Raw genomic sequence first — 26237 nt, forward strand, 5'->3', positions numbered from 1 at the left:
CGTGCGTCACTGTATCTGTGCGTGCATGGTTGTGGAAGAAGTTGGCACACCGAGGAAAGATTTCAGATTTTTATGGTGAGAACATGCTGTGAAAAAAAGGAGCAAGGCAAGAACACTTGCATGTACACATGCATAACAGAGAGTCCATCAGGTACAAATTAACATCACTGGCTGCTGCATATTTTTATTGAACACATTTCCTGTGAGAAATTGCTCCGACTGTTTCTCTTATATTGCAGCTTAATCAGTCGGAAAGAAGAAAACACACTGCAGACTATTGCCAGGTTTGTGCTTTGATATTCTTATAAAGCCAAACACCACAGATTAACTACAAGATTTCACTGCTCAACACAGCGCAAAATCACACACATGACACTGAGGATCCTTCACCACAAGGCAGTCACCAGTTTCAAATGTACTAAAATGGGCCTCCTTAATGAAACACTTGTTTTTCACTTAGTTCTTCTAACAATGGTTTAAGAAACATATTTGCTGCTTTGAGAACACTCAGAGCACTTGCTAACAAATAAATAAATCAATTTCACAACTGCAGTGCCAAAAATAGCCATAAGAAAAAAATGTAAATACAAAATGTCGCCATGAGAAATACATCCATCATAAATGTTAAGACACCATTCGGCAGTCTGACAAAGCGCTATGAGGCTGGGAGGGCAGGAGGTTTTGGCAGATTCACAGCAGAGGCGAGACGGAGGGAGACAGAGGGAAGGGAGTAAAGCACAACGAATCAACCAGCCGTCAGTCACCGATGAGGTGTTTGCAGTTCCCGTGTTCTCCTCACCACCGCACGACCTGGCTGCCATAGTCCTCTGTGGTGGCTACCTCCTCTAGCACCTTCACCTCCACCTCCTCCTCTTCCGCCTCTTCTGCTCCTCTTCCTCCTCCTATTCCCAGTCTCCACAGTTCAGCCAAATAGGTCCTGTGCAGCCGCTGTCTCTGCTGCCTCTCCTGCCGTCTCCTGAGCCGCTCCTCCTGGTGTTGCCTCTGGCGGTTATACTGGTAGCGCCGCAGGAACAGCTCCTTGGCATACTCATAAAGCTCCACATCGAGGGCGTTGAGCCCTTCGATGCGCCACCGCACCTTCTCGTTGATTCCCACGCTAGCAGCTCGCGTGCTGTTGATCTGCGTGAAGGGCCGGATGAAACGCAGGCCAAACGTCCGTTCAAACAGATACTGCGTCTTGCGCTGAAACTCCGTCAGGCCAAAGAAGGCCATGTTGCGTAGGTTGGACTTGGCGCTTGCGAGCAACACGCGGCCTCTCTCCAGCTCGCTCATGGACGACATGTTGTAGCATCCCACCAGGCTCAGGTCTGCCAGCATGCGGACTTGCCGGTTGTTAGCAAGGTTCGAAGGGCAGTTCATGAAGTCAGGAAGGGGCACCCCTGTCCAGTCTTCACCACTGTAACAGGCAGGAAGCTCGTCCTGAGTGGGAGGGCGGCCGTCACACATGTGAAGGGCGGTTTTCCAGGTAGCCCCACGCTGCACGTGCTTCCACTCACTGAGGTAGCGTGACACAGGGTCACGTAGCATAGTGATGTAGTAGAAATTCCTGCAGAGACAGATTAAGAGACACATTAGACGAGGTGTTCGGCATGCACATCGCACTAGCTTAAAAATAAATTCCAAGGTGAAGACCCAACAATATTGGACATAAGACAGGAGGAGGTACCCAACCCACACTAATTTCTGTATATACATAAAGTTCACTTAGTGAACGTGGAGCAAACATGTTTAAAAAGGTCCAGCTTTTACTTTGAAGGTCTTAAAGGTCTCCATTTCCAGTCTGCATCGAGTGTTAGCAAACGAGTTGGTGTCTTTCACGCAAACTACAGGCAAAAATGACCGTGTATGTGTGGGCGTAGCCTAACTGGCACAAAAAAAGAAGAGTAAAAATAAGCCAATATTTACATTAGCATAGCTGGAAAATAAAAAAGAACGTTTACCAGCTAAAAAAGTCATAAACTTGACTCCCCGTAATACCACAAATCAGGCTTTTTGTTGTTTTTTTTAAAAATAAATATTCATATTTCAGCTGATCCGCTCACAGTTTATGATGTTTTTTCAACCATTACATAGATATTTTTTTATCATTCTCTTTTAAAACCTCAAACTTCAACTGAGTTACAACAGCACGTGGTATTGAGTACAGGCAGTACTCAGAGAAAGATACTAAGGTTGAAGAAACGTGTCAGCAAGTCACATTTTCAGCACAGCGAAGGAGGATGAAACTATACATCAAATTTCTCATATCCTGCCACAGTTAAAAAAGAAATATGAGCGGAAAAAAGATACCACAGCGCTGGAAGTATATGGAGTGTACTGAAAGTCTGATTAGGGTTTAAATGAAAAACATCACTGAGTATGTCTGAGGGTGTTAGAGAATAATGACATTGAAAGAAACACAAACCAAGCACGCATAGCATTTAATATCCTGCAAATGTGGAATTATTTTTGTTTTTGTCACACCAATTTGCTCCTTCCTGCCTCTAGTAATGAGTTTTTTCATCTCCAGCACCTTTCCTGTCTCTGATCTGCCTCTAACAGCGTTTCAAAAATTGCTGTAACCTAGCTGCACGGAAGCCTTTCAGCAAACAAACACAGCTTTCTGCTCTTATCTATTGATTTCAGTGATGACCAGCATAACAGCAAGGTGACTGAGGGAGTCATCGGCAGGAGAAATTCAGCCATTTTCAAAAAGTTTTTTTTATTCCTTCTTCTAAACGAAAACAGCATAGATAAAGGAGAAATTGAAAACGTTCGTCTTGTGTGCACAGATCACCATGACCTTACCGTGTCATGCAGAAGCCCGACATAAGGCCTAAATAAAATAAAAAGCGGAACATTTTCTTTCTTTCATTCCGCACAGCTGAATTTTACTTTCTGGGAGGTTTCAGTCAAATACACAGCTCAGGTCCAAGGACACTTACCAGCAATGCTGCACTGGAAAATTCTCTTTTAAACCTATTTGCAGGAATGGTTTTAGCACATGATGCAAAAAGAAATTTCCTCATCTACTGGTCTTATAACTTGTTGGTGTACCTTTCTTGAACCAACTGTTACCCTGCAGGTGTAATAATCCCTTATGGCTTGTGTGTTTCTTTCTATAGTGTAGTATATGAGTGTGCATGTGTGCGACTGCGTGATTAGCTGAAGGTGGGTTTAGTATGCTGGTGCTAATAAAAGCAGTGCTGGAACACGCACATTTCACATGGTGCTTTAATTTGAGTTACAGTTTTTATCGGTCAGGCTTGAAATGCTTCACAGTTGTTGTGAAGCCTCTTTATAAAACAAAACACTGAAAACTACCCTGAGTGACAGCCGACAACTTCTGAGATTTCAAAATCGCAGATAGCTATCACAGAGGAAAAGACGATTCATACCTAAGGCCAATTAATTAGAATTAATAAACCTACTCTGGGGGGAAGCTAGAGTACCTGGAGAGAGCCCCGTGCAGATATGAAACTACATGCAAACTTCCAGCAGAAGGGATTCAATCCCAGGACCTTCTTGCTATAACACCACCATCCCACCGATGAGTGTATACTGCAATGATAAAAATTATCCTATCGAACTTGGATTTTTGCTGCCATCTAGGAAGGGTAGCAAAGTGTAATCGTTTACTGTATGTGGCTTTTCTATCATTAGTAGCTCAGATTTCTTTTATTTATATTGTGATTTTACACAGTCCTTAATATCTTCTATGCTTTCTATACTGTTCAAGCCCTCTCGCTCTAAGCTTCTCTGCTTGATTTTGCTTTTCTTTCACCTGCTTTTCAAGACGTTATACATTTCATTCCTGTTTTACTGAGCTTTTGTAAATTTCTCTTTCATATTTTTTAAATTTTTAGTCTTTGTCCTTTAAGAAAAATACTTTTGATTACATTTTTACAAAGGACAAAATGAAAATCAAAAAAGGACACCTATCATGAAAGGAGAGCTGTCTGCAGTGATGTTATGAAAGAAATTAGTAAAAAGGAGATGGATTTCATCTCATTTTGCTAGTGAAAGAAAAACATAAGTGTTTGACTGTAGCATTAAATGCTTCTTTGGGTGATGCAACACAACATTAAAACCAGATGCCAAATATCGTTTAGGTTCCCCGAATGCTGTGAAAACAGTTTTGACTCGTCGAGGTATGGACACAGGACCTCTGGATTCAGTTCAATATAATTTTATTTATACAGCGCCAAATCACAACAACAGTTGCCTCAAGGCACCTTATATTGTAAGGTAGACCCTACAATAATACATACAGAGAAAAACCCAACAATCATATGACCCCCTATGAGCAAGCACGTTGGCAACAGGGGGAAAGAAAAACTAAACTCCCTTTTAACAGGAAGAAACCTCCAGCAGAACCAGGCTCCAACTACAAGATAGAGACATCTTGTAGTTTATCTCACCAGAAAGGCTGTAGTGAATTCTTTTGATTTGAATAATTTGACATTTGAATCTCTTGGCAACATTTTTTGAAAAACATGAATCCCAGGACGCGGTATTAACAGAATGCTGGACTGTTGGATCTAATGTATACCGGATGTAAAAAGAGCATCTGTACAGCTGTAATAGCTTAAACTTCAATGCTAAACTGAAAAAAATGTGGTTAATTGAGAGAGCATTTGTGCTACAGAGTAAAGACTGCACAGCCAAACAGCCCTAAAAGGTCAGCAATTTAGCAATTATTGCCAGACAGCAATATCAATCAGTTGTGATATATACTTAAGTGAGTGGTGTAATGATATCACAGCAGAACACCCGCAGACAGACACACCATCCAGAGATAATAGCCATGCACAGTGCAAGCTAAGTGAATTACTCTGCCGTCTTTACCGAGTTGAACAGACAGGAGTAGATGGATGGGCACACAAGAGTGCCTCACAAAAACAGCCTTTGTTGTACTTCCTGGAAAACAGCTCAGCCTTTTCCTCCTCCTGCGCCTATCATCTATCTGTACAGCTAACCGCAAGACAGTCAGATCAATAAATGTCCATGCAAAGCAGCCTTTGTGCGTCTGTGCTTTCATCATGACCTATTGACAAAGAGCAGTAAATGTCAAAGCTCTCTGCTTACTCGTGTCAGGGACAGAGGCGGGGGTCACGCGAAGAAGGTCAAGAATGATTCCTCACTGGGTGTGTAGTTGGAGTCTTCTCAAGCAGCAAACAGAAACTCTCACTTTGATCGAGCATTTTACGGTGTTTATGAAAGCAGAAAATAACCATGACCTCAACTGTAGGAAGTGTTCTTTTGAATCTGAAGTGGCTAAAGTGCTTTCAGTAGAAACATTTCACTCTAAAATGGAACGTCTTGTTAAAGAGGATTTGTTGAAAGCTGAAGTAAATTTGTTTTGGCTACTTGGAAATATAAACTCATTTGTTAGAATAAATGTTTCCCGGCATTCATGAGCTAATGTTTTCTGTCCACTAGTTGTGACAGGACAGAGAGTGAACAGGACCAAGGACCAACATAATTAGCTGAAAAGGGCAAAAACAATGGCAGAGGTTTGGAGGCCTGCAGAGTGAAGGGATCATTTTCTTTTCACATAAAAGAAAATGTGAAACGAATTGCGGAGTAGCCCCTCCGCAAATCACTACCTTATCGTGGTGGAGGGGTTTGTGTCTCCCAGGAATCCCAGGGGCTGTGTTGTCTGGGGGCTTTCGCCCCCTGGTAGGGTCTCCCATGGCAAATTGGTCGTGGGTGAGGGACCAGACAGAGAGCGATTCAGAAAACCCCTATCAGAAGACCATCAAGAGAACAGTTCATCCTGCCAGGGATAGGGTTACTGGGGTCCCGCCCTGGAGCCAGGCCCGGGGAGGGTGCCCGAGGGTGAGCGTCTCTTTTTTATGGTTTTTAAATAAAGCTTCTTTATAAATGCAATGACTGTTCTAGTGGCTATTTGATTGCTACCTGAGATTACAGGCTCTATGTTTGTAGATACCCCCTATCAATTAGCATTAGGTGCACCAATTACTTAACATTAACATTAGTTAAACTTGACATAGTCTTGCCAATGATTATTTTTGCCAATGATTATTTTTGCCAAGTAATTGACATTCTATAATCTGCTATTCAGAGCTGAGAAACTCTAGCTTTCCAACCTTTTCCTGTGATGCTCATTGCCTTTGCATGTTAGTTCTATCCAACATGATCTCTTCTTTATCACCCATTTATATCAGATATCGTCTGCCATCAGTCCTGGTTAATTCCACATGTGTCAAATCTTTAAGGCCTGAACATTTTCAGTGTCTTCAGATTCTCGATCGATCGAGCCAAAACCTGATGCTCATTCAAACCTCAGAGAAGTTTGAACAAAGCTACCTGAAGCTACCGTCAAATAATAGCTCAGTCATTGCCAACACACAACAGTGGGTGTGAGATCATGCATGTTGGTCCTGAAGACAAAATTAAATCGGCTTGTCGTATTTTGCAGGCGATCAATCTGACACCTTGTCAATGTCCTCGTCGCTGCCTGTCACCTTTCCCCACACAACAAACCTGAAAACACTATTGATTGCCCTCTCTCCATCTCTCTTCCTGATTGTCTCTCTCTTACTCTCTAAATCATCATCAAAAAGCTACAGAGGAAACTCACAGCAAAAGATCGATATGTGCCTTGTTAATTCACTCACTACCATCAAGGACGCCATCAGACTCATGATAAAAGCCTTGATGGAAGCTTTTTATGCCACAGAAAAACCAGCCCATAGAGAAGCTGTGTGGATCGACAGCAATCTTGTTTATTTTCTCTTTTAAAACCTGAAAATGGGTTATGTTGTATTTGAGGCCCTCGTATTTGCTACGGCTCAACTTCGTACTGTTCCAATACACGCTGTGAATTAAGTATCGCTTTCTGAGGTATTTCTATCAGCCAAGATGGGAGAAGAAGTGACTCTTAAAACAAGCACAGGGCAGGACAATTTCGCTCCTGAAGCCCGGGGGTTGATAACTTACGCAGTTGGAGCAGATCAATTTTAAAGGTGTTTCTGTGTCCCCAAGGGATCTAACATGGAATTACAAATTGCCTCAGTCACCGCCATCCTTAGTCATATGCTCCTGCTGTCTTCCACATTTTAGTTTTGTCTTCCCAGAAGTCATTTTCAAAAGCTAAAAATGACTGATTTGCCTACAATTTTATGATTTGAGTAAACAGAGAAGAAACAACTAGTAATTAGTGCTTATAGTAACTTGTGGTTACTAGTCAGTAAGTAATTTAAGTAAGTAAGTTCATTATTGCATTACCTACTTCCTTTCTTTTCATGCTAGAAGTTGTAAATAAACTCCTCTTTGTGCATTTACTTTTTCTATTTGGGTGATATAGCACGTGTATGAATTGGTGCACATTAATTCCATCCACCACCCTGTCCCTGATGTATGGTATCAGTTACTAGCTAACACAGATTGGTATGATAGCACAATCCAGCTACATAGAAGATCACCCAGCCCTTGTCTATCCAAGTTTAAGATTTATTAATACAAATAAATTAATGTAAATTTGTATTTGTAGTTCAGTCAGAATAACATCAAATACAGGTTGTGGAAAATATTTTTCTTTCATTAATTCATCAATTTAATTAAAATCTTGTCCCCAATGAAGCAGATAACCTGAGTGTTAAACTGTATAAATAAATTCCCCATTCCCACCCATGGAAAAAAAATCCTTTGTTTTTTTATGAGGCCAGAATAAGCCTTTATATGAAGCTAAATGTCTGCAGCAGCGAATGCTGCATTTAGCTGTCATTCTTTCTCAATTTGGCTCTTGGTGAATGGAAGGTTACAGAAGAGCAGATGGAAAAAATGAGAAGAGTTTAAAAAAAACAGCAACAACAACAACAACAAAACCCCCCACACAGCAGATATCCGCAAATCCAGAAACAAGTAAGTGAGGCCGGCAATTAGACAACTAGAAGTGGAATGTCAGAGGGCAGAGGTAAAGGGCACATTATCAGGATGATCAAGTGAAGCTGCTCAGATGAACTGAGACCACAGAAATCTCATCTCATCAGGCTCTGGACCAAGAGGTCAAGCGGGATCCATTTTCACTCTTCTGTACTAATTTAATCTTTGTGTCCCAATTACAAGCAAAATGATCCGTGTCCCCATCTGCAGCACAGCGGGTTCACCGTCCAACAAGCACAGCACACACAGAAACTACAACACAGTACCTTCTCTTTGAGCACTAAATGGTGTCTCAGAAGTGCACTCTCCCCTCCGAAACATTACCCAGTTGTGGAGAGTATCTGCAGGTACCACTGCTTGATAACTGATACGGAACACAGATTTAGAGGGAGAGCTTGAGGAGAGAAGAGATGAGCAAGGAGACCGGTGCTGCACTGTGATCTTCATTGGTCAGAGAAGCTATTTTGGTCAAAAGCTATTTTCAGCAATAAAAAAAGCCTCAGGGATGGTGGTGTGGAGACAAGGGGACAGAGAAAGATGCGGTGTCCAAGCAAGCCGGGTGTGAAGATGTGGTTTTGCTAAAAACTGGGTGATAGACTACCTGAAGAGCTGGAGGCCGCTTATATTTGAATTGAGTAATCGACAGTTCAATATAAATTTATATTTGCAACAGAAATCTCTATTTATGAAAAAAAAAATAAAGGTGACTGCCTTTCAGATTTTATTCTCCATAAGGTTCTTTTTTTTTCCTTTTTTAGACACAACCATGTCAAGAATAGCACCAGGGACATCAGCACACTTACCTGGCATGTGCAGATTTAGTCATTATAGTGTCTTAGCCTCAACCTTACTTTGACATCTTAATCTTTGCAGCTTTGTCAGGTGTCAGCTAGTCCTCTCGGTCCATGTACATAGAGTTGGGATAAAAGGAAGACTGCACTTGAAAAGGATACTTAAATGAAGTAAAAAGGACTAAATAATAATAATGGATTGGATTTATATAGCGCTTTTCAAGGCACCCAAAGCGCTTTACAATGCCATTATTCATTCACGCTCACATTCATACACTGGTGGAGGCAAGCTACGGTTGTAGCCACAGCTGCCCTGGGGCAGACTGACAGAGGCGAGGCGTCGCTCCTGAGCCACGGTCGCCCCGTGGCTCAGGGGGGTCGCCCCTAAATCTGAAGTGTAGTCCCTAAACAATTTAGCAGTTTAATGTTGGCTCGTCTGTCTTATACCAAAAGATCTAACCGATTTTTATCCTTTTTAACAAAAACTTCCTGCTTTTGATTTTTTTCCTTTGAACAAAATCTAAACACACACCAAAACACAGCCAGTCCCCACCCACCTCCCCCACAATAAAGTCTGCCTTCGACTGCCCTTAATCCCCCGAAGGAGTATGAAGATTACCAAGATCCTCTGAAATATCTCTTATTTCTCATTAAATACAGGACACTGCTCACTGCCTTAAACAGTGCAGTGAAAGCTTTGATTTTTTTTCAGAATTCGGACAGTTTTACTTTTTTTCCTTCTACTATAACACTATTTCTTTACAGCACTTTTTAGGAGAAGGATTTAAACCAGACATTTACACACTAAAGAAATGACTATGTAAAAGATACTTGTTTGTGTAACTCTCTGTGTCTCTCTTATTATGGTTAGATATCAATCAACAACCAGACTACTAAACAAGCAGTTGCTGACAGTGGGAAGGAAAAACTCCCTTTTCACAGGAAGAAAGCTCCGGCAGAACCAGGCTCAAGGGGGGAAGATTGACACTTATGTCGATTTTTTTTTCCAGTTGAAAATGGAGAAGCAAGAATTACTTCTCTGAGATAAGGTGCAGGCTGAGAAGTGACACGGGGCGACCGTGGCTCAGGGGGTTGGGAAGGGCACCTGTAACCGGAAGGTCGCCGGTTCGATCCCCGGCCTCTCTGTCCTGGTTGTTGTGTCCTTGGGCAAGACACTTTACCCTTACCGCCTACTGGTGTTGACCAGAGGGGCCGATGGCGCGATATGGCAGCCTCGCTTCTGTCAGTCTGCCCCAGGGCAGCTGTGGCTACAACCGTAGCTTGCCTCCACCAGTGTGTGAATGTGAGCGTGAATGAATAATGGCATTGTAAAGCGCTTTGGGTGCCTTGAAAAGCGCTATATAAATCCAATGCATTATTATGATTATTATTATTACCTGTCATTCAGGAGAATACTGCTGCAGTTACCCACACCCTAAGCACTGGTGTAAACGCTACATAGCTGTGGCAAAGTAACTTTCCTCAAGCAAAGCAATCAATGTTACACGTATACTGGGGCCATAAGGTTGTAGTTTTTCAAGGCAGTTATACATGATTTTCATCAGATGTCAAATGCATCAGTGATCTGTTAAAGACTTAAAAGAATAAATAAAAATAAATCATACATAAAGTATAAATAATAAAGCATAATAAGTAATCAGAGTAAATATAAGTAGGTCAACAGTTCGGTAAAAAGAAAAGAAAATAATAAAAACAAATATTGTAAATGTGACCTGAATCATAAAGCATGTGATTGAGGTCACCTTTAAATGGTAAATGGTAAATGGCCTGTATTTATATAGCGCTTTACTAGTCCCTAAGGACCCCAAAGCGCTTTACATATCCAGTCATTCACCCATTCACACACACATTCACACACTGGTGATGGCAAGCTACGTTGTAGCCACAGCCAACCTGGGGCGCACTGACAGAGGCGAGGCTGCCGTACACTGGCGCCACCGGGCCCTCTGACCACCACCAGTAGGCAACGGGTGATACTGGCATATCAGGCTAGGGCATAAATCACCCTCTGACAAGTCATTCAAAATGTGATATTTTGAATGCAGACAGACGTCACTAAGAATGTGGTGAGGATATGTTGTGTCATGAGTGTGAAAAGACATACGCTAACACATACCTTGGATTGAGCGCATCAAGCGTCTACACCTCATCATCAAACACTTGGTGTCATATACCTCGTCTGCCACCACCACAGGCTAGTCAGAGCTGTATAAGGATAGGAAGAATTTGCAAAGGAAAAAAACCCCTCAGTGCTAAACCTGTGGAGATTTTATCCCTTGTCAGCCTACATCACAATATCTGGCTACAGCATAGGATCTCCCAAAAGGCCTGTACGTTTACCCTTTCCTAAAAATAAAACTCTGGTGTCAGGTACTGTACATCTACTTTTCCACCCACAGCAAGTGACGAATTAGAAGTTGTGAAATGTCTCCTATACAGAGGTGTGCAAAAATCTACACTCTACATTTCAGACTGGTATTTTTCTGCTCTTTCAAGGATACAGTGTAACATTTAGGCAGATTATAGTTTCATATGAGATAATGCCACTTAAGTGGCTAACTTTTAATTTTTTAAAATTAGTCACACAGAATTACAAAAAAAAAAGACAACAAAAAAGATAGTAGACATAATAGTCTTAGAGGTATCAAACGTTACACGAATATCAGAAACATACATCAGACGTCTATTGTCTAAAATTAAATCATAGAATTGTCATGCTTGAACTTTCCAGGGTTGGCTTGCCTAGACTACCCACTAATGTTTAAAACACTAAATCAACAGTATCCTTTACTTTCATTGTTTGTCTCTTCAGTCGCTTGTTGGGAATGCTGCCTGCCGACTTTGCATTCCTAACAGTTATTTCCCCCATTGTTGTAAATTGTACTACAACAGTAGCACAAACTAGCATTGTCACACCAGCCAATGCCAAGTTTTTTTTGGCTTCAGATTAATAACCTTAAGTTAATAAGTTAAGCAGATAACATGTACAGGAATATTTCTCATAAAAACTAGCCACTATAAGTTACTGTCATACCAGCAGATATGTAAATTGTATGTATGAAATTAAAAGAAGCAGTAGATTTTACTGACTATGAACTTTATTTAAATTCATCTGATGTAATTAACGTTGTTGTCTTTAAAAAGTTACAAATTGTAATTTAAAGGCATCCCACACCCACTTGGAGTGTTTTTATGATTTCTGGCTCCTGGAGTTCTTTTTTATTTTTGCATTTGTCACACTGATTTTTAACAGCTGTGTTGTTTTCAGCAGCCTGAAAAGACCTTATGTGTAAGCATACACACTGAATTACAGTCAAAGGCAAGGTTGATAGTAAAAAGACAGTATTATGCCCACAGACATTTAAGCTCTCCCCCTTCAGAATGAAAGAAAACCTCAATAATACACACCCCTCTCTGAAATCTCCACATAAGGCTTTCTGAGTCAATGCCTCTGTGAGGGAAGATTAATGTCAAGAGATGTATTTCTACTAATAGACTATTATTTCCATAAATAATACAGTATTTCAGTATTTTGATCAAATCTGTCTTACCTTTTTTCCTTCTTGGTTACTAAACCATGTCAACTTCCTGTTTCTTGTTTTTTCATATTTTAAAGCCTTTAAAGCCATTATGGCCATCAGTAATAGGGTGCCATTGCCAGATTAATAGCTAAGACCACATTATATGTGTATAGAATCCTAATTAAAACTCTGGCTCATCTGTGTTCTGGCCATTCTTTGTTTTAATCTGAAATAATGAGGTCAGTAGTAAGGTTACACTCTCTGACTGCTCAGTGTGAGGCCAGCAGCGGAGGACGAGCAAGGCTGCCCGGCAATTCAAGCAGGGCTGACATGTGGCCTTACAGCAATTTCATACCCCGCTGCGATCTGAATGCTATAGCCCCGTACTGTGAGCACAGCCCTGAAGGAGGCTTTGGCAGTGGTGTGCCTATCAAAAACTACTTGAAGTGGCCATGTAAGTTTTACGTGTTAAGAGGGAAATTGTGAGACTTAAGGATAGCTGGGTATGCTGCTTAGATTAAGTCAGGGGTGGATGGGGGAAAAAATGGGAAATGGCAATCACAGTTCTCATTATGGTCTACTTTTGTGAAAGGAGTGTTTGTGTTGTGTGTTATCAAATTCACTGTCACCAGCTTACTGCTGGTCTTACAAGCAAGAAAACCTGTTTGCATGATGCATCCCTATAGCTGAACACTGAACCTGTGTTTTATGCCAATTCACCTAAAAATGAGGAGTTGATTAGTGATCATTCTCTAATTTTAGTTGTTTTTTTATTCACACTCACTCTTTCCATATGTCAACAACCCACAATGACAGCAGCATAAAGAGAATAAAATGATAATTACAGATATGAAACATTTCCACCTATTACAGTGCAGGTATGGTCAAGTTTCTCTAATATCCTGCTGTAGTTTATGTATTTGCTTGTGTTATTAGTTTCCACACTGGCAGTGTGTGTAGGAGAGAGGTGACTTCAAGGTGACTATGAAGTGCTGCTCAAAAGCAGACAGATGGTGCTTCTGTATCCAGAACATACCAGCAGGACCAACAACACACAGCAAATGTGCAAAATATTCCCGAGGTACATTAATAAGATGAATCCAGGTAGAGAAGATATTTCATCATTGAATTGTGTGACCATGAAAAGAGACTGATTTCGACACAGCCAAGGTGTAGATTGTGAACATGCCCTGAAATATTCTCCACATTCAGGGTACAGCGAAGAATTTTTAGACACACTTCACCTCATTTCAAAATCCCCTGAGACCAAAATATGTTTTATTATGCAGTCAGTTAGAGAAAGCTGGGAAGCATCAGTGGACATATACATTCTTGCCTAGTAACCAGTCGCTTTGCATGACATGACTTGATAAAAAAAACTGTAGTTAAGTAATCAAATGCATTGGTTTCTACCTTAGGGGCCACATTCACACAGTTGCCACATTCCATTTTATTTGTTATTAATATGAAAGCTGTCCCACCACAGTCAAAAGCAGTTCTATAATCAAAATGATTAAAAACAATGATTATTAAAGGAACTCACCTGCTGGACCCACCCTTGTGTTTACACTTGGACGAAGTCATAGAAAATCACATAATAGAAGATTATGCAAACCTTCAGTCTATGAAATGTTGATGGACTGAAAAAGACAATCAACCTTGGTAGCAGCTGGAGGAGTCCTCTCAGCAGCTTCACTGATGCCTTATTTATAATGGCAGTCTATAAGGAAACTGCTTTCTGTGTGATTTTTCAGAAAAACATTTTTAACCAGAATAATGCCCACTGGACGAAATGGGAAAATGTGAACACCATCGGTTCACATAGAGAGAGATGGAAGTCAAATGAGCTTCATCATCCGAGCTGCCTTATCCAAGTTAGTTTATCCATGCCTTATCTTATTCTCACCATATCGAAGAACCTAAACCAGCAGACTGAAGAAGAACCGTTCACTACATTAATTGGCTAAAAAAACATGGTGTCTCTCAAGTCATCAGGTGCAGATCTTTTAAATCTTCCTTGAATCAGATCCAAGCATGCTGCAGGTGTTTTCAGTTACTGTCTTCCTGTACTTTGGAACAAGCTTCCTGTTGACCTGAGAACAATTACATCTGTGCACACATTCAAAAAAAGACTCAAAACCTTTTTTCCCCACACAGGCTTACACTTAACAGCTGTGTTTTCTCTTCATGTTTTATTTTTGCCATTCTCACAGCCTTAGGCCATTGTAAACCTACACAGGTTCTTTTGTTTTTATCTTGTGTGTTAAGCACATTGAGTTTATATATAATGAAATGTGCTATAGAAATATAATTGCCATTGTCAAGGGCGATACACCTGGAGGCAAAATGAGGTCCTAAGTCAACTGATGGTCATCCTGGAAGGAAGGACAAGTACCCACAATGCCCTCCCCCTAAGCCTAGTCCTATAAAGATCACCCTGTTTGTGAGAAGAAGAAGTGTTATATGAAAACAATCTGCAAGAGTGGAAGCTGCCCTCCTGGATACTGAAAGACAAAGGAGCAGATCCGGAGCAGAAACTCATTTCCACCAGAGATCGCTACAACTACTCACAGATCTTGTGGTGAATCTTGTAGAGGTCCCTGCACACAGAGCTAAAGGAGACTGCAGTGGGCAGCACATAAATGCAAAAGGCTAAAATATACAGACACAGCAGCAGAGGCAGAACAACGTAGCTGGTGTACTCAAGTGTTCCCTATAGAGGTGGGATGCAGCAGACTTGTGTGTGGCCACGTCAACAACCAGACTCCTGGAGAACATGGGGGTTCAAAGATGGGCTTTTCAACTTACTGTACCATCAAGTCACTGTTACACCCTGCTGAGTGAAGAAGCAGCAGTACCTTTGGAAGAAGAGGAAGGACTCTTAACTAGGCCACAAGATATCCAACGTAAGGGGTAAAATCAGAGGAGGGCACACCCAGGATGCCAAGTAATAATGTAATGCTCTCTTGAAGTTTTGTAGGCTTATTAATGAGAAACCCAGGAAGGACAGTACCCATGTGATGATGTGTGGTGAATTTTTTACCCCTCCCACCTTTACAACACAAGACACCGGTGCTGATTATTCTTAGGGATTTTAACATCAAGTCTTATAAGCTTAACCAGAGCTATTTCCATATGGCTGCCAAGTTGCAAGACTTGCTTCTACAAGGACTTTGCTTAAGTCTAAATTTAATTAAAGCCATTAAACGCTGGAAAATTTAATTCAATGAAATTTAAAGGGGCAACACAGGAAAGAGGCAACAAACTACATACAAAACCTTATTTGCAAGTCTGTGGGGACTGACTAGCCTGAAGCGGCTGTTAGAAGAATGGCAGTTTCTGGATTTTCTACATTTTCTCCCTTCCTTTTTCCTTTTAAGCCTGTTTCTAACATCCTTTTAAAGCTTCCATTGACAAACTTTGATAACAGAGCAAGCTGATGCTTTACAAATTTGAATTGCATGTCTTCACTTAATGTGATAACAACTTAAGAAAAGAGTTATGACCACTCAAGCTGCATTGATATTGAAGAACAAGCTGATGTGGGTTAATCTACATCTGCAATAGCAGGAGTTAAACAATGAAAGCAGGATGTGCCCCCTCATCTGGGATGTGATGAGATCAGCTCCAGATAAATGATACTTATGCACAGACCCTCCAACTATACACGGCAGGTGCACAAGCCAAAAAGGTACAAAAGTACAAGCTTAACCTTGATGAAAAAAATCAAGCTAATAAAGTCATACGGTCTCTGAAACATATAAAGTAGCAGAAAATGATCAAATATAAACTTTTTACCACATGTTATGTGTTGTGCTCTGTCTCTGTCTGCAAACTACATCACATCCTGCTTGATGTAGCCTTGAGATAAAAGTGGGCTTCATCTATTCCCAGGATGTTTGATCACTGACTGTCTGCACTCTCGTCGCTATCTGTGACTTTAATATCAACATGCTTTGACTAAGTTGGATTTTCTTTTGCAGTCAGACGAGGGAAAACGTTTTGAGTGCTTTGCTACTTATGATTATGCCCTAACTTTGGTATAGTATAAAGCAGCGAGGATTATAGATATTTGGGAAAACAGCTCTAACACTGTTTAACCTCTCTTTAGAGCATAGGGATCAAGGCTGAAATACAAATAAATCTAGCAAGGCATGATGATCTTACAGAATGGATCAGAGTAGCATTAAATATTGTATTAAGATGAGTCGTAACACGTCTTTATAAAAACGCAAACACACACATGGACTCAGTTCTATTTCTCCTGCTGCCTTTGCTGTGTGCGTCACAGTCCATCGTGAATGGTCTGCATCGCCTGAAGTGACAAGACAAGAGCCTTTCAGTTCTGATAAAGCTACATGAAACCTGGTGGCAATAGAGATGACTCTGCAATTCAGCAGCTTTAATCTAAAACGACAGAAAGCCTTCCCTTAATTGTTCCTTTTCTTCCACGGCGCTCTGCGCTCCGTAATGGTTCCCCGATATTTCTTCCTAAAGGTGGCGGACAGAAAATCAAGCAAGCATTATGCTGCGGGAAATGAAAACTTTGGGTGACAGATTTGTGGCTGTTAAGTGAGTTATGACTCACAACTCTTCCAACAAATTCACGGGTATAAGCTGAGTTATGACTCATGGTGCATTTGGCTCTGATTTGATACCTTCTTCTAGAACATACACACAGCAAACTGCAGCAGCACACTGAATGCCATTAGACAGCAGACGCTGATTCGATCCTTATTAAGATGCCAGATTTCTAAAAGCCACTCAGGAGCAGCAGTGACCTCTGACCTTGCTGTGGAATGGCAGAATGAGTGGTTCTCTGCATGGATCAATGTCACATTATCAGTGAGCTCGTCCCCCGAGGTACTTTGGTGTCCTATATCAGCGATTGTCTGGTGCATATGAGCCACAGAATAATTGACACCCACAAGTGTTAATTTTACAGTCATTATCGCCATGAGTGGAAGCATGATCTCCCATCTACCACTTCCTGTTTTCTTTTACTCACAACACAATATAAAATGACTATTTTAAATAGAAAGTGCTGCATAAACCAGATTTGTTTCCATCTTTAAACATGAAGTCACCTCGCCAGCCAGCTGAATGTCAACGCTAATGAATGCTGATTTTTCTCGAGCTATTATATTGAGTTGACAAGTGTTGACTGAAGTGTTGTTGATTCACTCATAGCACTGATTTGGCTCTGAGGTGACTCCTCAAAACTATTTCAAAGCCTTAAATTAAGTCTGATGGCTGCCACTGAGGGCAGTTAATGGATTTGGAGGATTCTTGAAGGCACTCCTCGTCCTCGTCTAGCCCCTTTAACACTCACAGTAACATATGGAGATTTGCTCTCTCAACCAATTGCAGAGCAAATTGGCTTCAACACGCAGCCGGAACACCTCAGAGGACCGTGCCCTTCTTAAGTGATTTACTACCTTAAGCTTAGCTGTGCTGCTCCTGTAATTACAGCAAATTGAAACAAACCTCCGGATGAGGAAGCGGCTTGTCTGCTCAGCTGTTTGCAAGTGTGTTGGAGTGGACATGCAATGCGGTGCTCATGTTGACACTGCAGCTTTATCAGCCCTACACCCTGCATTACATGCCAATAAGGAGAATTGGTGTCATGACGTACAATGTTGATTTGGCACTTCAAGATAAGCAAAGCAGATCTACAGTGGGAGAAAAATAATTATTTGATCCCCTTCTGAATTTGTAAGTTTGCAACTTACAAAGAAATAAAATAAAAATAATAATAATAATAATACACTTTATTTATAGCTGCCATTAAAGACCCTCAAGGCCACATTACATTAGTATCAATCAATTACAGATCATTACATGTTCAAAAACAAAAAAAACAGTCAATCAGTTAATCAATACTCCTCAGCTTGTTATGTGTATTAAGCACACAGAATCAATTTCTTCCATTCCAACCTCCCCACCAGAGAAAACGGAGCTCTCTGGCATCAAATTAATCTGCAATGTTTGGAATAGATTTAACATATTGATGATTGGTGATTTAACATATCACCTTACCATATATCTCATTGTGATACCATATACTATCACTTCCTGTTAAAAAGGAGTTTTTCCTTCCCACTGTCGCCAAAGTGCTTGCTCATAGGGGGTCATATGATTGTTGGGTTTTTCTTTGTATGTATAATTGTAGGGTCTACCTTACAATATAAAGCACATTGAGGCAACTGTTGCTGTGATTTGGCGCGGTATAAATAAAACTGAATTGAACGGAATTGTTTTTCTGCTAAGGGTGCAGGATGACTTCACCAGATTGATGGACCAATGGAGATGGCCAAGTACCATGAAATCTTTGACAAGAACCTTCTTCCATCAGCTGAGCTGAAGCTTCAAGCTGCCAAACAGCAGCCAAGCAACTAAAAGACTTTTTGAAGTTGTCCAAAACCCTTCCTGAAATGTTTGCTAACCTGGTGAACAACTACAAGAAACATCTTACCGCTGTCCTTGGCAACAAGGATTTCTCCACCAAGTGCTAAGTCATGTTTTGCTTTGGGATCAAACACTTATTTTATTGAATGATATGCAATGATATTAATTTTATGTGTTTTTTTCTGCATTTTTGGCTGATATTCTGCCTCTCTCCATAAACATGAAGAGAGTTTATTTCTTTGTAATTGAGCAAACTTACAAATTCAACAAGGAATCAAATAATTATTTGTCCCAATGCATATCTTAGTCCGGCCTATTAACTTTAACTATTAACATATGGCACATAACATTAAAAGATTTATCTTAAAAAATCTTGGTAAAAAGACCTAGAACCTGTCCTGATAGCACTGTATTACAAACAGAAATCTTTCTCTAATGGAAATCACTGCATGGGCTCTGGAACACATCTGAAAAGCATTTTCTCTCAATGTAATTCACCCCTGACTCGTGCAAAATTCCCTGGGCTAAAACTAATTCAAGATGAACTGAGGCAAAGTGGAAAACTGTCTAGTGGACTAATCACAATTTGAAATTCTTTTTAAATCTCATGAATGCCCCCAGAGCTAAAGGACGATTGTCTGCGTGCAATCACCGCACTCAGTTCAAAAGCCAGAATTTGTTTTATTAGGGAGGTGCACCTAACTGGTATTTTTGTAAAAGCAACATTAATCCTAAAAAAAATAAATACAGATTGTGGAGCAATATTTTCTGCCATACCATTTCCAAGGAAACCCATTGTCTTGATTATGGGTTAAATATGATGTATTTCCATTTGAGAGGGTTGCACACATTCCAAGACTGTAGCTCACACATTCAGTTCAGTATTTAGCAGAGTGTCAAAAAATGTGTAGGAAAAATATGCAAGGTGAATACATAAAGGATCGTCAGGTTTTGACGATAAATTGCTTAAAACATGAACAAACTGTAAAAGACCCACCTTATTAACATTTGCTTGTTCAGTCACTCACTCATTAGTTTAGCCTGATTAGTCACGTATCCATTTGCCCTTTTGTTTACCTACTTAATGAATGATTGAATTAGAATACAGCTGACTGGCTGGCTTTTTAATGCATGCACTCATTCTTTTGTTCTCCTGTACTGACTGATTGAGTGAGTGAGTGTGAAAGAGAGGTTAAAGATGTCTTTAAGTTTCATTTTCAAATTAATTCATTTATTTCATTGATTTATTCATTCTTAAGCTGATAAGAGAGCCAAATGCTTAAAGTAAATAAATGAGTGAATCAATCTGAATAACTGAGGGTGAATAAATTAGAAATCAATCACTCAATCAGTGCCCTGTTGCATACATAAGTCGGAAAGACTATGGCGAACATGAATAGAGGAATAAGCAGACTTTATTTCTATTTCATTGTTTGGCTTAACAGAATGAATAAGTGATTCAAGAGTGATAGTGTGCCTCACTCATCTATGTGTAGCACATACAGTGGGTTGACATACAAGTAAGAGGTAGCTGGTTGAATGAATTTGTCTGTTTAAGAAGCAGTTAAAACATGAATGAATTAATGAAATAACCATAACCGTGACCATGACAACTGAGCAAACGGATCCACTGATGAAATAATAAGTGAATCAAATCACGTTCACAAACACGAGATCACACCTGTCCAGCAGGTCTGCCCTCACCTTTTGCTCTTAGGGGTGTTCTTCTTGTCCCTCTTGTTCATCACTACAGGCACGCAGCTCGTGAGCTCGGTCCAGTCTGCATGCAAGCCGCAGCTCCAGCCCGTGGAGAACCGCGAGAAGAGCCACGATTCGGCTTTCCCGGGCCGGTGACAGGTGCATTTCCTCTGGCCGGCCATGCAGTCGCAGGGCTGCTCCAGTTGGATGTTTTTGACCAGGTGCCGCCCAAACGTGGTCCCGCCGGTCTTCTGTATGTGTAGGAACACCATGACATCGTCTCCGCGAATGTTGAAGTCGACGCGCCGGTCCAGCTCCCGTTCCGTGAAGTTGAATCTGGATGTGATTTTGGATGGGAGATCCTCGTCCGCCTCCGGCTCCGTGTAAACCAGCTCCAGCCCCGGAGAGTAGCGCTGAAAGAGCCCCTTCTCGTCACTTCTGAAGTAGCAGGTGTTGCTGTCCGCGGGGCACACATACTGATAGCCGATCATGAGGAAGAGCACCGCCGCAATGGGGATGAAGATGAGTCTATTGAACTTCTCCTCCATGGTGGAAAACTCCTAAATCACGCCGTCGGCACAAACGGTAGCGTGACGTCCGAGTGGGTCCTTTTCCTCCCCCCGTCTCATCCTGCACTTTGAGCTCAGGGTAATCGCCCGGAGTCTAAGTCCCGACGGCAGGTGAGAACTCTTCCTGCAGGGAAGCTTTGACCGGCCTCGTCCTGCACCAGGACAGCTCCACTTCTCAAACTTAAGGCTGTCACTTTGAGTCCAGCTGCTTCCTCAGAGGTTCAAACATATTTCAGCTTAAATGTGTCAAAGTACTGACATAACTCTCGTTCAGTAACAGCTCCCGAGCACTCAGATCGGAACCACGCATCCCCACTCGCGGAACGTTAGGGCTTGGCTGTCCTGCCAACTGCTGATCGGTATCTTAGCCAAGAGTAGAGCCAGGAGCAAGAGCGAGACAACTAAGAGGGAAACTTCCGCTCAAGACTTTCAAAATACATTGCTTTACCATATTAAACTAACATGAAACAATTGAGGTAAGGTCCAATTAGACTACATTGCTTGACTATATGCAGTTAAAAAATAAAAGAAATATCAAGGCAATATATTTTGCATATTCTTTATTAATGCTTTCTTGTGTAATGTTGTTGGTGTTTCTTTCAGCTTGTTTTAACTCTGAATATTGCTTTTGTAAATCAATAAATAAATAAAACTTTTCACTGCATCATTTTGGTTTGAAGGTTATTCACGCTGTCAAATTACAAATTACTAATTACTCAGTCCAGACAGACTAGCTAACGTATTTTAGACCTTGGGCCTGTTATAAGCTGTTCATCAGCCCAAATCGTCCATCCCCATTCTTCAATAACCCAGTTCTCCTTGCCTGTTATAGGTACTTATGTACTTATAACGGACCTTCCAATCACACAGGGAGTGCCAATAAGTGAAATCACATGGAGTTCATGCTTTTATTTTTAAGTACAAGTAGTACAATTTCCTGTTTTATTGTCGCTGCCTTGCTTCAACATCTGCGCCAGTCATCTGTCCCGGCTGCCGTGTCGGTGACGCAACCGCATCTCTAATCACACACACGAACACACACAGACACACACACACATGCGCTATTTGAGTGCCCTGGAAACAACTGCAGGTGGAAAGTCACGAGAATTAAATTAAAAATGGAATTATATTGAGACTTGAAGCGGAAATGATGTAAGCACGCAGGATAATAATTGCATTTTTCCCATTTGTTATAAAGGGAAAATGCCCGTCCAGATTACACGGTGACAAAATTAAACAGTAACTGTATGTTTATTCCACATGGTTTGTTTTTTAGTATTTTTAATAATTCTATTATGGTCATGAAAGGCTTGAGATTTGCTCTGTTGAGCATCAATAAAGACACGTGTTACAGGTAGGCCTTTATTTTGCAGTGTGCAGAAAATACTTTGAAAATATGAACTGAGCTCCATGCAGGCAACAGGAAAGAATGAAGTCCTCAGGCCAGTCATTTCAGCACCATGGACAGATTCCAGCAGTCAATAATTGGCAACGTGTCTGAGGGAAACACACGGTCTGACACAGGTCTCCCTGGATATCAACTGAGCTGAACACATGATTCCAATAAAAGTTTTACAGTTGCACAGCGCTATATGCACACTACATGCTCTAACTAAGTCAAGCTCTCCATAATGAATTTCCTTAAAGCCTGCACTGATCAGAAGCCTTTGTTATTTTTCCCCAAGATGAAATCCATCAAAGGATTTAACCAGGGCTTACTTTGGTATATATTCTATTCAATCCTCTTTCAGCACTGAGTGCCCTCTGCCCTCTTGCTCTGGCACTAACTTAATCTGTATGGGTGCTAAGTCTCCGGTTCCCCTGTCTTTGTCTCTGAGAAGAGTCAACATCCCTCACCCTAGGAGAAGGTAGGGGGCATGAAAGGAATCTGTTATGGAAAGTGTCAGAACAAGAAATATCTCATTTTCTAAAGGTCACGCAGGAGTGAACTACTGGACCTAAGGTTTGCTTCTATCTCAGTGATGGTAATGTCGTGTGTCAGCCTGCTCTTTAACAGTGAGGCCTCTTCCACACATGATGCAGCAGGATTCATTTTGTAAAAAGAAACATTTTCTACCAATGGATTAAAAAGTCCTGATTAGAAAGGGTCTCCATTAATATTTTGTGCAGTGAGGCAAGACTTGTGTTGTTCTGCCTGTGCATGTGGGATATTTACGAGGTCCCTGACGCTCACTACACAAGCCTTATGAGAAATAACCCTTGGGAAGTGCTGATTCAGCTGATTGCAGCAAAGTACGGAGCTCCCAGTAATGGAACTAAAGCTTCCTGGAAATTATGATTGGATTGGGATTTCTGTTTATCTGTCTTCGTCTTTTTCATTTTCAGCGTGGCCTGGTTGTTGGGCCCGCACGTGTGTGAGCGTTTTATGTTTATTAGAATCAGTATTGATCTGAATACTGAGAATAATATACGAGAATACTCCTGCAGCAGGACCTCTGGTGAGCTGAGAGTTTTTGGGGCATTTGTAGTAAATGAGCAGCTTGAGATGCTATTAAGGAAAGCAAATGGAATGTAAAACTGCTGCACAAGAAAAATTGAGAAAATGTAAAGGGGAAAAAAGCACTGTAGGGTTTTAAAGAGGTGTGTTCAGCTGCTGATTCATTGTGTAGAGTATGAAAAATGTTTCCAAACTCAACAGCCTTGTACCATGAGGGCATAGTTGCCTCTTGCTGCAAGTTCTCAGGGCTATAGAATGGGAAAAAATGAGAATAACAAAGTAAGGAGAATTATAAGGATGACTCATGTTAACAAATGCATATGCATAAAACTATTTACTATCACACTGGGTGCAAATATAAAATCAAAGTCGCTAAACTCAATTGCAGTGCACTAACATTCTGTTGGGCTTTGGGGCAAGCACCTGTTGTTTGGTTCCCACTTGCCCCTTACATGTCAGATTCATCATTTCCCCATGCAGACATCTAGCACAACTGAACTGAAAATAGTTGACAGAGAATTCAATTGGAAATTCTGAAGATTAACAAAATGTCAAAATACGTGATATTATGATAATGTCCTCTTTTGTGGTTCAGGAACAGTTATTCAAGAACTGTGGGATCATCTTGACAGAGAATGGGATGAAAGCCAGCCAACAGCCCGAGTCCTTTGGAATGACCCTTAATAACCTTTACTTACAGAAATGACAAGATAGCTTCCCTAAGAGAGTTTAGGTTGTGTTGAAGAATAAAGTTGGTTATATGAAATGTTAACTTTATGTTTGAACATTTTTCAGTTGTTGCACCTATATCCCATTGAATAATATAAATAAAATATGGGTGACTCAAATTATTTACGCAGTACTGTAATGGAGAATAATTACCAGATTTTGGAAAACATAAATAATTGTTGGTTGCACTTTTACAGCAGTCCTATGAGGAATGACTGCTAGTTTATAAGAGGTTTTCTGTATTAATTACAGAGAAAAAAATAATGATTAAGCAATGATAAAACAAACTTGTTCTATTGAGCTCACTATGACAACATACAGCTAATAAAACTGAAGATTAATTCAACTGGACAAAGCAATAAGGTGGAAGATAGACAACTAGTCATGGTTAATATTCTTCTTAGTTTAAAAATATGAGGTGGTGTACATGTGGCTTTCTGGGGCCAGTCTAACTAAAATATGACAAACCTATTCATATCACCTTTTTTTTTTTAATCTACAGGTTGTGGTTTTAGGGGGGAAAGCATCAAGCATGTCACCAGGGAAAACATACTGATGGTGGTTCTGTCAGGCTGGCAGGTGCCATGCCATCTTCACCTGATTAGCCACCTGTTACCTGATTGAGTACCCAGATCTGTTCTGTAAAAATACATTCCTATACAACCGGTCCATTTTCAATAGCATGCCAGGCTGAATTTATTTTATTCCAGATTATATTTGTTTCTGACATGTCACAAATGCCTCAGCGATCAGAATATACTTGTCTTATTTATACTTGACTTATTTTCTTATTTTCCTGCTGTTGCTCCTTTTCAGGCAGCCATTCATGTACAAAGTGGCGCCCCCTCATGGTAATACAAAATATAGAGATAAGTTTCTAGTGTGGCTTATCTATTTTAATCCAAGACATGATCATTTCACAAAGCAGTATGAATCATGGTAAAAATTAAAAGTTACAAGAAAGAAAAGACATCTTACTACGTGAAATAACTCATTCCTTCACCATCACACTAATCAAACTAATTGCATGTTTGTTGTTGTTGTTTTTTGTTTTTTAAAAATAAAAAATCTCTTATCACAACCAAAAATACAGTTTAGTTCTAAAGAACATAGGTTAGGATGCTGCTCACTAAGCAGCTGCTGATTACAAGCCTATGGTTTACTGACTTTTCCCACTTCTTTCATGAGTTGTTACAGATGCTAAGAACACAGAAAAAAAAGTAACAACATATTTCAAACCCACTGAAAATGTTTGTCCTTTAAAAAAAAAAAAAACTGGCACTAAACAGGTTTTATGACAACCCCCATCCAAAATCCATCTCAATTTAAAAGTTTTCAGTCAAGCAGTTCAGTAACTTTGGGCTTTTCATTATGCTCATTAAGTCATTCATAAGCATTTTACCAATGTGGTGAGGCCACTGCATAGCATTATATGTTTTAAATAAAAAAACCCTACAATAACAGAAAGAGAACATAGACAGTCCCCTATGAGCAAGCACTTAGCAACAGAGGACAAACTCTCTTTTAACTGGAATAGACCTGTAACATAACCAGGCTCAGGGAGGGGCAGAGCTTGTCCATTTCTGAACTCAAACAGGGGTAGGTTTTACAGTAGTGGAGCCTGAAAGTGAAAGGCTCTGCCGCCTCTCTGCACTGAGAGAAAAATGGTACTGTGAGGTCTTTAAGATATGATGGGGCTTGATCATTCACTGGGAACCAAAGAAAAAAAGCTAATATGGAAGAAATCCAATCTTTTTTTCTAATCTCTGTCAATGTTCTCACTGCAGTGTGGATATTAAGTCCTAATTTTGACTATATTCAGCAGTCTAGACATCTGTTTAATGCGGGAGTTAAAGGCTCCAAGGCTCCTCACAGTAGGATAGGAAAATGCCATCTAGTACATATATTGTGTTAGATAGTGTTTCTTAGATTTGTTTTTTGTTTTTTTTAGAAATTTTTAAACAATGCTTTGGATATTAAGAAGATATAAACAAAGAAAAGTTAGTTTTCTATATACCCTATAAACAGTAAGGTGTTATAAATTAGCTGATTATAGCTATAATGGGAGGTATTGTAGCTTTAAAACTTTAAAACTACCTAACAACCTTGTCAAATGGCACCTTTTCCAAAT

At 40.5% G+C, this 26237-nt stretch overlaps 1 protein-coding gene across 1 annotated transcript; it reads right to left on the reverse strand.

Moving 5' to 3' along the window:
* Window positions 1–78: 78 nt before the first annotated feature.
* LOC116321020 (heparan-sulfate 6-O-sulfotransferase 3-B-like) lies at window positions 79–21201 on the reverse strand. Its single transcript, XM_031740765.2, has 2 exons — window positions 20357–21201; window positions 79–1567 (listed from the first exon to the last, which is right to left on the reverse strand). Exons 1-2 carry the CDS (start codon window positions 20896–20898, stop codon window positions 796–798), a joined length of 1314 nt encoding a protein of 437 aa, XP_031596625.1. The 5' UTR covers window positions 20899–21201; the 3' UTR covers window positions 79–795.
* Between the last annotated feature and the right edge of the window lie 5036 nt (window positions 21202–26237).

The sequence above is a fragment of the Oreochromis aureus genome, linkage group 23, assembly GCF_013358895.1.
Source record: "Oreochromis aureus strain Israel breed Guangdong linkage group 23, ZZ_aureus, whole genome shotgun sequence".
Taxonomy (NCBI): Eukaryota; Metazoa; Chordata; class Actinopteri; order Cichliformes; family Cichlidae; genus Oreochromis; species Oreochromis aureus.

Coding starts and splice junctions, on each gene's coding strand:
- LOC116321020 (XM_031740765.2), bottom strand. CDS start 20,898: ATGGAGGAGAAGTTCAATAGACTCATCTTCATCCCCATTGCGGCGGTG. Junction 1,568..20,356: donor AACACCCCTAAGAGCAAAAG/GTGAGGGCAGAC, acceptor CTGTCTCTGCAG/GAATTTCTACTACATCACTA.